Below are 13,435 nucleotides of genomic sequence, written 5' to 3'. Positions count from 1 at the left end.
CTCTCTGCGTAAAGAACCTACCTCTGATATCCTTCCTGTATCTCCCACCACGAACCCTATAGTTATCCATCTTAATACATTACCCTCAATCCCATGGTGTTCAATTTTACACAAAAGGATGTTGTTTTCGGGGATGGCGTGGTAAATCTCCAACTCTTCTGGAGAAAGGCATCTTAAATGAGCTGTGTTGGACATTTATATCCAATGTCCTGTGTATACGTTGTCGTATGTGCACGGTGTATTGGAGGTTGGACCTTGTCATAATGAAGGAGTTATTACGCAGCAAGTAACAAGTGGGCATGTGTTAATCATGTGTAAAGTCAGCAATGAGATTAGGTTTCCCTTAGTGAAGAAACACATTATCATCCATTCTGTACAGCCAACCAATCAGCAGCAAGAATATTAACATATATTGACCTATTACAAATGCAATAGCCGACCAATAAGCAGTAAGATCCCGCCCATATTCCCACCCTCCACCTATAGGTAATGACCTCCCTCACCTGTTCCTCTGGAAGATGGGCAGAGTATGCTGCTGAAATGTTCAGGCCTATCAGCTCTTCCAAGGAACTCTTTGAAGATAACAATCGCTCTTTTCAGAGCAGAATTTGCATGGTATAACCATAAAATTACCTTCCGCAATGTTACCATGATCATTTGACCACGAAATACCTTCAAACAACTTGTAACACTGTTACTCAAGAAAAGAAGGGAGAGGAATCAGGAAACTACAAAATTTGCCTGACATTTGGAAAATCCTGGAATCTGTTATTGTAGAAGTGATGACAATGCACTTGGAAAACCATAACAGGATTAAGCAGAATTAACGTGCTTTTATGAAAAGCCTAACCTTTATACTCCCGCCCCAGCCTGACCTTTATCCTCCCACCCCAGCCTGGTCTTTATCCTCCCGCCCCAGCCTGACCTTCATACTCCCGCCCCAGCCTGACCTTTATACTCCCGCCCCAGCCTGACCTTTATCCTCCTGCCCCAGCCTGACCTTTATCCTCCCACCCCAGCCTGACCTTTATCCTCCTGCCCCAGCCTGACCTTTATCCTCCCGCCCCAGCCTGACCTTTATCCTCCCGCCCCCGCCTGATCTTTATACTCCCACCCCAGCCTGGTCTTTATCCTCCCGCCCCAGCCTGACCTTTATCCTCCCGCCCCAGCCTGACCTTTATCCTCTCGCCCCAGCCTGGTCTTTATCCTCCCGCCCCAGCCTGACCTTTATCCTCCTGCCCCAGCCTGACCTTTATCCTCCCGCCCCAGCCTGACCTTTATCCTCCCGCCCCCGCCTGATCTTTATCCTCCCGCCCCAGCCTGGTCTTTATCCTCCCGCCCCAGCCTGACCTTTATCCTCCCGCCCCAGCCTGACCTTTATCCTCTCGCCCCAGCCTGGTCTTTATCCTCCCGCCCCAGCCTGACCTTTATCCTCCCGCCCCAGCCTGACCTTTATCCTCCCGCCCCAGCCTGACCTTTATGCTCCCACCCCAGACAGATAGAGATCCCCAGTGGAGTTAGTCACCGTCTCCTCACCATGTTGGACAGCAAAGTTTCAGGAATCACTAATCCAGATTGATACCTGCCCCATCAGGCAGTGAGTATCAAACCAGCCAGATCATCAAATCCCAATCCATCTGAAACATTAACCTGAGCTAAGCCAGGCCAGAAACTCCTCAACTAACCTAACCACTGACCTCTCATTCCATCCGGATCTCTGACCCCTCACCCTGTCTGGAAACTGACCTTTCACTGATTCAGACCACTGACTCTGAACAAATCGCAACTCGAAACACAAAGCTGAGCTTTCACAGACTGTTCCATCATGAACAGACTGCTACCATCACTCCCTTACCCAGCTGGATGAGTGACCCTTCACCTAGTCACCCTTCAACTAGCCCATTCTTACTGCAGCGTTCAACCAAATGTGATGGTCAGCGCATGGCGTTAGTGGCACAACTGAACCCGACACCATCCGAACAAGTCAAATATGATGGGAGGTGAAGAAAAGGAGGGGGATAGGAAAGGTGGAAGGTGGGAAGGCTGGAGGTGGGGATGTTTGGGGGTAAGTGGGATGGGAGAGCTGGTGAGGGTGGGAAGGTCGGGTGGGTGAGGGGATGTTCGGGGGTAAATGGGTGGGATAGATGGTGAGGGTGGGAAGCAGCCGGAGAGATTCTCAAATGGGAATGTTAATGACTTTATTCATATATCAGCTGCTTGACGTTGCTGTGTCTTCTTCTGGGTTTGAGCGGCTCTCCTACGGCCAATAGACCAGGACTTATTGGCGATCAGATTGCCAATGTGGTAAATTCACTCTCTTTGCACATTCAATACACAAAGGGCTAGTGGAGCGGGAGATGCCTGAAGGCTTAAAGAAAGGTGTAGGGTCAAAGTCATTCGCATCCATCCCATTAACCGGACCAGGGATGGGGACTGGGAGAGGAATGGGACGGGTGGAGTGTGGCGTCCTCAGGAGTCATGTTGAAGCTGTGCTGCGGTGAGTGGCAGGTTGATAGAGAGGGTGACAGTGGGCAGCATACTGGTGCCACTGGGTTGATTATGATCCATTGGGAGGAGGACTTGGTCCAACTTTAAGAAGCGCTGCAGGTAGATTTTTTTTGCACAGCTCCAGTGTACGGCTCTCATCCTGTCGCTGATTACACGTAGCAGATATTGATTATGATGAAGCACGTGGAATGATAAATACAAGTTTTGTCAGGTACCACTCAAGACACCGTAGATGCTTAAAGCATAATGTTAGCCATGTTCATAATGGAGAGAAAATGTGTTCACGTACAGATATCTACATACACAGGACAGCTGGGGGTTGACACAAAGGCTACACACTAACCTTTGACTCCTTTTCTTCCAGGAGAGTTTCCAGCTTCTTCTGAGCTGCTCGGCCCTCATGGTCATTGCTAACCACCAGAATGATATGTCCCCACCGGAATCGTCTCATCATTTCAAACCAGACCTGAGCTTGATGGGAGTACGGTGGCACAGTGCGGAGAAAAGACAAATGGATACTCTGTGGAACAACACAGGATCAGTCAGCAAAGAGAGAGGTCCCAGACACAACACACCCTCCGCCAGACACAACGCCCTCCCCCGGACCCAACCTCCCGCAGACACAACCTCCCCCAGACACAACCTCCCCCAGACCCAACCTCCCCCACACACAACCTCCCCCACACACAACCTCCCCCACACACAACCTCCCCCACACACAACCTCCCCCACACACAACCTCCCCCACACACAACCTCCCCCACACACAACCTCCCCCACACACAACCTCCCCCACACACAACCTCCCCCACACACAACCTCCCCCACACACAACCTCCCCCACACACAACCTCCCCCAGACACAACCACCCCCAGACACAACCACCCCCAGACACAACCACCCCCAGACACAACCACCCCCAGACACAACCTCTCCCAGACACAACCTCTCCCAGACACAACCTCTCCCAGGCACAACCTCCCCCAGGCACAACCTCCCCCAGGCACAACCTCCCCCTGACACAATCTCCCCCAGACACAACCTCCCCCAGACACAACCACCCCCAGACACAACCACCCCCAGACACAACCACCCCCAGACACAACCACCCCCAGACACAACCACCCCCAGACACAACCACCCCCAGACACAACCACCCCCAGACACAACCACCCCCAGACACAACCTCTCCCAGACACAACCTCTCCCAGACACAACCTCTCCCAGACACAACCTCTCCCAGACACAACCTCCTGCAGACACAACCACCCCCAGACACAACCACCCCCAGACACAACCACCCCCAGACACAACCACCCCCAGACACAACCACCCCCAGACACAACCTCTCCCAGACACAACCTCTCCCAGACACAACCTCTCCCAGACACAACCTCTCCCAGACACAACCTCTCCCAGACACAACCTCCTGCAGACACAACCTCCCCCACACACAACCTTCCCCAGGCACAACACGCTCCCCTAGGTACAATCTCCCCCAGACGCAACCTCCCCCAGACGCAACCTCCCCCAGACGCAACCTCCCCCAGACGCAACCTCCCCCAGACGCAACCTCCCGCAGACGCAACCTCCCGCAGACGCAACCTCCCGCAGACGCAACCTCCCGCAGACGCAACCTCCCGCAGACGCAACCTCCCGCAGACGCAACCTCCCGCAGACGCAACCTCCCGCAGACGCAACCTCCCGCAGACGCAACCTCCCGCAGACGCAAACTCCCGCAGACGCAACCTCCCGCAGACGCAACCTCCCGCAGACGCAACCTCCCGCAGACGCAACCTCCCGCAGACACAAACTCCCGCAGACACAAACTCCCGCAGACACAAACTCCCGCAGACACAAACTCCCGCAGACACAAACTCCCGCAGACACAAACTCCCGCAGACACAAACTCCCGCAGACACTACCTCCTCCAGACACTACCTCCTCCAGACACTACCTCCTCCAGACACTACCTCCTCCAGACACTACCTCCTCCAGACATTACCTCCTCCAGACACTACCTCCTCCAGACACCACCTCCTCCAGACACCACCTCCTCCAGACACCACCTCCTCCAGACACCACCTCCTCCAGACACCACCTCCTCCAGACACCACCTCCTCCAGACACCACCTCCTCCAGACACCACCTCCTCCAGACACCACCTCCCCCAGACACCACCTCCCCCAGACACCACCTCCCCCAGACACCACCTCCCCCAGACACCACCTCCCCCAGACACCACCTCCCCCAGACACCACCTCCCCCTAACACAACCTCCTCCAGACACAACCTCCCCCAGACACAACCTCCCCCAGACACAACCTCCCCCAGACACAACCTCCCCCAGACACAACTGCCCTCCCACAGTCACAACTGCCCAACTCAGATGCAATTCCCCCACCCCCAGAAACAACCAGTTTCAGACACAACTCCCCTCCCTCTCCCCCAGACGCAATTGCCCTAACCCAAACTCATCGACCCTTCCCCAAGTCACATCATGACTCTCCCCCAGTCATGCAGCCCCTCCCCCAGTCACACAGCCTCTACCCCAGTGATACAGCCCCACCCTCAGTCGCACAGCTCCTCCCCCAGTCACACACCACACACGACCAACCCCCCCTCCCCGCCCCCGTAAGGGTGTTCCTTACCTTGTCAGAATATATTGACATACGTGTGGTCAAGCCAATCACGGGGATTCGATAGAAGCCAGCCGTGTAGGACACAGGAGTTGGTGTGAGGTGGTCACTCGGACCAGGTGGGTGACTCACCAATATTGCATAGACCTGGGGGGGGAAGAACCACACAAAATGATGTGAAAACACACAGGTAGCAAAACTCCTCCAATATCACAGCATCATTAACCCGCAGACTCTCCACCACAATCAGCCAGGAGCAATCCTGATTTCACTCCTCTGTTTCACATCGTCACTCAGATATTCAATCCTTTTCACCTCCTGGTTATTAATAACACTCTTTCCCTTACACTTGTCCATCACGTCCGTCTCTCTCTCTCTCTCTCTCCATTATTGCCCCAGTTGATAGAATTGTTACGGTGCAGAAGGAGGCCATTTGGCCCATCATGTCTACACTGCTCTCCAAATGAACATAATGATTTAGTGCTGTTCCCCTGCATTTTCCCTGTCCCCCTGCAAATTGTTTCTATTCAAATAGTCATCTAATTCCAATGCCTCGATTGAATCTGCCTCCACCCCATTTCCAGGCAGACCATTCCAGACCCCCAACCGCTCGCTGTGTGAAAACTTACTTTCTCACATCACATTTGCTTCTTTTGCAAATCACTTTATATCTGCGCCTTCTTGTTCTTGATCCTTTTACAAGGAGGAACAGTTTCTCTCTATCTACTCTGTCTAACCTCCTCATGATTTTGAACATCTCTATCAAATCTTCTTTTAGCCCAACCTCTCCAATCTATCCTCATAACTGACCCTTCTCATCCCTGGAACCATTCTTGTCAATTGTTCTGCACTCTCTCCAATGCATTCACATCCTATAGTGTGGCACACAGAACTGTACACAATACTCCAGCTGAAGTCTAATGAATGTCTTGTATAAGTTCAGCATTTCGTCCTTGCTTTTGTACTCGAAGGGCCCGATTTTACCATCGCATTGCGCCTGTTTTAGGGCGCAAAAACTTGATAAAGTCGGGCATGAGACAAGTATGCGATCCACACCCGCCTCCGTTCCGGTTTCCCCTTTACCAAGGCCTGAAAATGACCATGATTGGAACCGCGCCCGAAATGGGCTTGACGGCCATTTAAATGCATTTGCATGCATTTAAATTGACTTAATGGGCTGCACGCCCAACCCTACCGACACTTACCCCTTTATCTCTGCGTTCGCCCACCCAGACTCAGCACGAAATAGACATGCTCCAATTCGGGCGCTCCAGTTAGTGAGGAGGTAGGTGCCTAGCAATAGACAACTCTCTGCTTAAGATCGGTTGGGGGGTAGCGGTGCGGAGCGGGGGATCCACTGTCACTCTGCCTGAGATCAGTGAGGGTTGGAAGGGCGTCCCCTACCACTCTGCCTGAGATCGGTGGGGGGAACGGGTGGGGGGGCTCACGATCAGTCTGGGTGGCGGAGGGATAAGGGGGTCAGTAATGTTGTGGGGGTGGGGCAATGTTTGTGAGGGCCAGGGGGAGACATTAGCTGGCCCGGGAGGGATGTGGTGGGGAGCAGCATTCTATCATTTCTTTTTCTGTCCATACGCAGTTGGAGGCGCCGATTGGAGCTCCAGGGTTTCGGGCGCATTAAGCCCCACCCACAGGCTTCTGCAGCACGATTCGGAATCGCTAATATATTTTCAGGCAGAGTGCGTATGGAGGAGCCTCAGAACAGGTCTAAAACACTCCCAGTTTCAAGTCTGCCCAGCACTTTGAATCAAAATGGTAAAATAGGGCCCTGTGCCTCTATTAATAAAGTCCAGAATACTTTATGCTTTATTAACTGCACCTGTCCCCCTGTCCTGCCACCTTCAATGATCTATGCACACATACACCCAGGTTTATCTGCTCCTACACCCCTTTTAGAATTTTACCCCCTTATGTTACATTGTCTCTCCATTTCTTCCTGTCAAAATGCATCAGCACAATTCTCCTCATTGAACTTCATCTACCACCTATCTGCCCACTGCACCAATTTGTCTATGTGCTTCTGAAGTTCTACACTGGCCTCACAGTTTACAATACGCCCAGTTGGTGCATTCTTTCCCCCTCCCCAGTCAAGAAATTACACACCTCTCCCCCTCCCTGAAAACAGGTTATCAGCCCAACGAGCCTGTGCCAGTGTTCCGACTCTTCATAAGTCTCCTATCTTTTGCCACCTAAACCCACTTCCCCGTGTTCCCTTTCCCCTCGTGTTTGTATCAAGCCTCCCTTTAAATACACTCCTGGTGTCTGGAGTGGTCACTCCCATGGTAGAGACTTCCACATTCCCAGCACTCTCTGAGTAAAAACATTCCTCCCAGGTTCTTGATTTGATCTTACAGGAGAGTTCTTCCAGGTGTCCTGGCCAATATTTATCCCTCAGTCAACATCACAATGACAGATGATCTGCTCATTGCTATTTGTGGGATCTTGCTGTGCATATGTTGGCTGCCACATTTCCAACATCACAGCAGTAGCTACAGCTCATTGAACATGAGGCAGTTTAAGATGTCCGCTGGTTGTGAAAGACACTGTCAAAATGCAAGTCTTTTGATTTTATATTTACCCCTGTGTTGTGTACTTCCCCACAAGTTGAACAGATTTTCCACGACTTGGTGAAGCTCCAACTCACGGCGCTGTGTGTGTTAAATAGCGGGAGCAGCATGCGACCAACAGAGCGAAGCAACCCCATATCAAAACTCTGCAGCCCTGCCACATCCTCCAAGGCTGTCGGCAGAGCCCAAGGAAAGGTAACAGCTTCTCAATAACCATGCTGCAGCCACTAGGTTCAAAACATTAGGTCAGGACACGGCAGCCTCAATACAGGCAGCAGAGAAAACAAGGAGACAAGGCTGAGTACTGAACGCGGTGTTGGATCAAGTTGGTATTGAATAGTTACGTATCTTATTTCAACATTGTGGAGGAGGATAGAGACAGGGAAATGTTGAACAATGGGGATCTGGCCATTCATTTGAAGTGATGTGGAGATGCCGGCATTGGACTGGGGTAAACACAGTAAGAAGTTTAACAACATCAGGTTAAAGTCCAACAGGTTTATTTGGTAGCAAAAGCCACAAGCTTTCGGAGCCTTAAGCTCCTTCTTCAGGTGAGTGGGAATTCTGTTCACAAACAGGGCATATAAAGACACAAACTCAATTTACAGAATAATGGTTGGAATGCGAATACTTACAGCTAATCAAGTTTTAAAGGTACAAACAATGTGAGTGGAAAGAGCATTAAGACAGGTTAAAGAGATGTGTATTGTCTCCAGACAGGACAGCCAGTGAGATTCTGCAAGTCCAGGCAAGCTGTGGGGGTTACAGATAGTGTGACATAAATCCAATATCCCGGTTGAGACCGTCCTCATGTGTGCGGAACTTGGCTATCAGTTTCTGCTCAGTGACTCTGTGTCGTCGTGTGTCGTGAAGGCCGCCTTGGAGAACGCTTACCCGAATATCAGAGGCTGAATGCCCGTGACAGCTGAAGTGCTCCCCAACAGGAAGCGAACAGTCTTGCCTGGTGATTGTCAAGCGGTGTTTATTCATCCATTGTCGCAGCGTCTGCATAGTTTCCCCAATGTACCATGCCTCGGGACATCCTTTCCTGCAGCGTATCAGGTATACAAAGTTGGCCGAGTTGCAAGAGTATGTACCGTGTACCTGGTGGATGGTGTTCTCAGGTGAGATGATGGCATCTGTGTTGATGATCTGGCACGTCTTGCAGAGGTTGCTGTGGCAGGGTTGTGTGGTGTCGTGGTCACTGTTCTCCTGAAGGCTGGGTAGTTTGCTGCTGACCGTGGTCTGTTTGAGGTTGTGCGGTTGTTTGAAGGCAAGAAGTGGGGGTGTGGGGATGGCCTTGGCGAGATGTTCGTCTTCATCAATGACACGTTGAAGGTTCCGGAGGAGATGCCGTAGCTTCTCCGCTCCGGGGAAGTACTGGACGACGAAGGGTACTCTGTCCACCGTGTCCTGTGTTTGTCTTCTGAGGAGGTCGGTGTGGTTTTTTGCTGTGGCGCGTCGGAACTGTCGATCGATGAGTCGAGCGCCATATCCTGTTCTTATGAGGGCATCTTTCAGCGTCTGGCGTTTGGTGCGTCAACACCAAATTCATCAGCCGCACTCACAAGACAGCCCCGAACATCACCCAAGCACAACGCAACGCCATCCACGCTCTCAAGACCAACTGCAACATTGTCATCAAACCAGCAGACAAAGGAAGGGCCATCATCATACTGAACAGAACGGATTACTGCAAAGAAGTGTACCGACAACTGAACAACGAGGAACACTACAGACAGTTACCCGCAGATCCAACCAAAGAACACACCCGTCAACTCAACACTCTGATCAAGACCTTTGATCCGGACCTTCAGAGCACCCTCCGTGCTCTCATCCCACGTACTCCCCGCGTTGGAGATCTCTACTGCCTCCCGAAGATACACAAAGCAAACACACCCGGCCGTCCCATCGTATCGGGCAATGGGACCCTGTGCGAGAACCTCTCCGGCTATGTCGAGGGCATCCTGAAACCCATTGTACAAAGAACCCCCAGCTTTTCTCGCGACACTACGGACTTCCTACAGAAACTCGGCACACATGGAGCAGTTGAACCAGGAGCACTCCTCGTCACAATGGATGTCTCGGCACTCTACACCAGCATCCCCCACGATGGTACATTGGGGAAACCATGCAGACGCTGCGACAACGGATGAATGAACACCGCTCGACAATCACCAGGCAGGACTGTTCTCTTCCTGTTGGGGAGCACTTCAGCGGTCACGGGCATTCGGCCTCTGATATTCGGGTAAGCGTTCTCCAAGGCGGCCTTCACGACACACGACGGCGCAGAGTCGCTGAGCAGAAACTGATAGCCAAGTTCCGCACACATGAGGACGACCTAAACCGGGATATTGGGTTCATGTCACACTATCTGTAACCCCCACAGCTTGCCTGGACTTGCAGAATCTCACTGGCTGTCCTGTCTGAAGACAATACACATCTCTTTAACCTGTCTTAATGCTCTCTCCACTCACATTGTTTGTACCTTTAAGACTTGATTAGCTGTAAGTATTCGCATTCCAACCATTATTCTGTAAATTGAGTTTGTGTCTTTATATGCCCTGTTTGTGAACAGAATTCCCACTCACCTGAAGAAGGAGCTGAAGGCTCTGAAAACTAGTGGCTTTTGCTACCAAATAAATCTGTTGGACTTTAACCTGGTGTTGTTAAACTTCTTACCTACTTTCATTTGAAGCCAGAGTCTGATGATGTGCTCATGATGTGGAGATGCCGGCGTTGGACTGGGGTGAACACAGTAAGAAGTCTCACAACACCAGGTTAAAGTCCAACAGGTTTATTTGGTAGCAAACACCATCAGCTTTCGGAGCGCTGCTCCTTCATCAGATGGAGTGGAAATGTGCTCTCAGCTCTGACGAAGGAGCAGCGCTCCGAAAGCTTATGGTGTTTGCTACCAAATAAACCTGTTGGACTTTAACCTGGTGTTGTGAGACTTCTTGATATGCTCACAGACAGCCCATCCAGAACAGAAATGTGTCAGATTCCTTCTCCCTTTCTCTTCTTCCTTCCCCTCTTCCCCCTCCTGAAGTGATCACCAAACACTTGACAGCAATGGCTGTGCCTCCTTGATGACAACGGATTAATCGGTTCACCCATTCTGTGGTTTCCACACAAACAGCTCAGAGAACACACTGACAATCTGCTCCTTATTGCAGCCTGCCTCTCACTGTCTGAACTGGCCACGTGCCATGGGCTGTGGAGGGGAGTCATTAGCCAGGTGCAGAGCAAATAACTCTCGCTGCCAAGAAGCCAGCCTTGGGTTTGATGGAGGGACTGGAGAATTGCTGGCAAGGGGTGAATATATTATGAGTACTGCTAGATAGTAATCATTCAGCAGGATAATGTGTTGGGTGTAACAGGCACTCTCTGCAATGGGGATATATCTCAGCATTGAGACAAGGCACCTGCAAGGTCACATCAGTGTTGTCCATGGCACTCTGTACTGTGGGAAAGCCCATTCCATCTGATTCTCTCTCTCTTGCTCCACAGAGCCTTCATGGGTGCAGCGATGCATGGAAAACCACAAGGTGTTTTCTGCCTCGCCGCTTCCAGCCTGGACGATTTACTGGTGAAAAGGTTTGGGGCAACACGTCTTTGGGCACTGGCAGTGCCATCCTCACCTGCCCTGAGGCTGCTGATCTGCTTCGCGAGGTGGCAGAGTTCTGTGAGCAACTCCTTGGAGGGTCGGCATCACCAATACATTGCTTGTGGCTGGGGCAAAGGGGCGAAGTGTCCCCTGGAAGACTGAAGGTGGGTAAGGCTTCCTACTGAGAATTCTCCCTGTCCTCCAGACTCTGCAAGGACCCTATGTTCTTTTCTGCCTCTGTTCCATCTTGCTCTGATGCTGCAGCCCAAATCAGGTAAATATAGACCCCATTACTGGGCCTTTCTGCTGTTCTCAGAGTTCATCCAATAGCAACAAACATTGTGATGGGAGGGTTAGGGTCCGGAGATGGGGGAGGGGGGTGGTGGGAGGCGTTGTCGAGGGGTTTGGGTGAGTTAGGGTTGGGGGATTTGGGTGAGTTAGGGCCGGGGCGTTTGGGTGAGTTAGGGTCGGGGGTGTTTGGGTGAGTTAGGGTCGGGGGCTTTGGGTGAGTTTGGGTCGGGGGGTTTGGGTGCGATAGGGTCGGGGGCTTTGGGTGAGTTAGGGTCGGAGGGGTTTGGGTGAGTTCGGGTCGGGGGTTTGGGTGAGTTAGGGTCGGGGGGGTGAGTTAGGGTCGGGGGGTTTGGGTGAGTTAGGGTCGGGGGGGCTTTGGTGAGTTAGGGTCGAGGGGGGTTTGGGTGAGTTAGGATCGGTAGGGTTTGGGTGAGTTAGGGTCGGGGGGTGAGTTAGGGTCGGGAGGGGTTTGTGTGAGTTAGGGTCGGGGGCTGAGTTAGGGTTGGGGGTTTTGGGTGAATTAGGGTCGGGGGGTTGAGTTTGGGTCGGCGGGGTTAGGTGAGTGAGGGCCGGGGGGAGTTTGGGTGAGTTAGGGTCGGGGGGGGTGAGTTAGGGTCGAGGGGGGTTTGTGTGAGTTAGGGTCCGGGGGTTTGGTTCAGTTAGAGTCGGGGGCGTTTGGGTGAGTTAGGGTCGGGGGCTGAGTTAGGGTTGGGGGGTTTTGGGTGAGTTAGGGTCGGCGGGGTTGTGTGAGTTAGGGTCGGGGGGTGTGGGTGAGTTAGGGTCGGAGCGGTGAGTTAGGGTCGGCGGGGTTTTGGTGAGTTAGGGTCGGGGGGAGTTTGGGTGAGTTAGAGTCGGGGGTTTGGGTGAGTTATAGTCGGGGGGGTTTTGGTGAGTTACGGTCGGGAGAGTTGTGTGAGTTAGGGTCGGGGGGGGGGTTGTGTGAGTTAGGGTCGGGGGGTTTGGGTGAGTTAGGGTCGGAGCGGTGAGTTAGGGCCGGTGGGGTTTTGGTGAGTTCGGGTCGGGGGGTTTGGGTGAGTTAGGGTCAGGAGGGTTTTGGTGAGTTAGGGTCGGGGGGTTTTTGTATGAGTTAGGGTTAGGGGGTGAGTTCGGATCGGGGGGGTTTGGGTGAGTTCGTGTCGTGTGGGTGAGTTATGGTCGGGGGCTTTGGGTGAGTTAGGGTCGGGGGGTTTGGGTGAGTTAGGGTCGGGGGGATGAGTATAGGGTGGTTGGGGGTTTGGGGTGTTAGGGTCAGGGGGGTGAGTTAGAGTCGGGGGGGTTTGGGCGAGTTAGGCTCAGGGGGTGAGTTTGGCTCGGGGGGATTTGGGTGAGTTAGGGTCGGGTGGTGAATTAGGGTCGGGGGGTTTGGGTGAGTTTGGGTCGAGGGGTTTGGGTGAGTTAGGGGCGGGGGGGGTTGGGTGAGTTAATGGCGGGGGGTTTGGGTGAGTTAGGGTCGGGGGGTTTGGGTGAGTCAGGGTCAGGCAGTTTGGGTGAGTTAGCGTCGGGGGGTTTGGGTCGGGGGTTTGGGTGAGTTAGGGTCGGGGGCTTTGGGTGAGTTAGGGTCGGGGGGGTTTGGGCGAGTTCGGATTGGGGGTTTGGGTGAGATCGGTTCGGGCGTTTGGGTGAGTTAGGGTCGGGGGGGTGAGTTAGGGTCGGGGGGTTTGGGTGAGTTAGGGTCGGGGGGGTTTTGGTGAGTTAGGGTCGAGGGGGGTTTGGGTGAGTTAGGATCAGTAGGTTTTGGGTGAGTTAGGGTCGGGGGGGGTTTGTGTGTGTTAGGGTCGGGGGCTGAGTTAGGGTTGGGGGGTTT

The 13,435-nt window shown here is 52.7% G+C and overlaps 1 protein-coding gene across 1 annotated transcript in view; it reads right to left on the bottom strand.

The window, feature by feature from the left end:
* The window catches only part of grin1a (glutamate receptor, ionotropic, N-methyl D-aspartate 1a), a 284,384-nt gene that overhangs the window by 188,623 nt on the left and 82,326 nt on the right, over positions 1-13,435 (bottom strand). The window contains exons 2-3 of the mRNA XM_078227534.1: positions 5,161-5,295; positions 2,852-3,028 (exon numbers count right to left, since the gene is read on the bottom strand). Coding sequence (XP_078083660.1) covers positions 2,852-3,028; positions 5,161-5,295 — 312 coding nt within the window. The remainder of the gene's footprint in view (positions 1-2,851; positions 3,029-5,160; positions 5,296-13,435) is intronic.

The sequence above is a fragment of the Mustelus asterias genome, chromosome 13 (assembly GCF_964213995.1).
Source record: "Mustelus asterias chromosome 13, sMusAst1.hap1.1, whole genome shotgun sequence".
In the NCBI taxonomy this organism is placed as follows: domain Eukaryota; kingdom Metazoa; phylum Chordata; class Chondrichthyes; order Carcharhiniformes; family Triakidae; genus Mustelus; species Mustelus asterias.
Note: the sequence above shows the minus strand (reverse complement) of the source record. Positions and strands in the feature narration are given on the sequence as shown.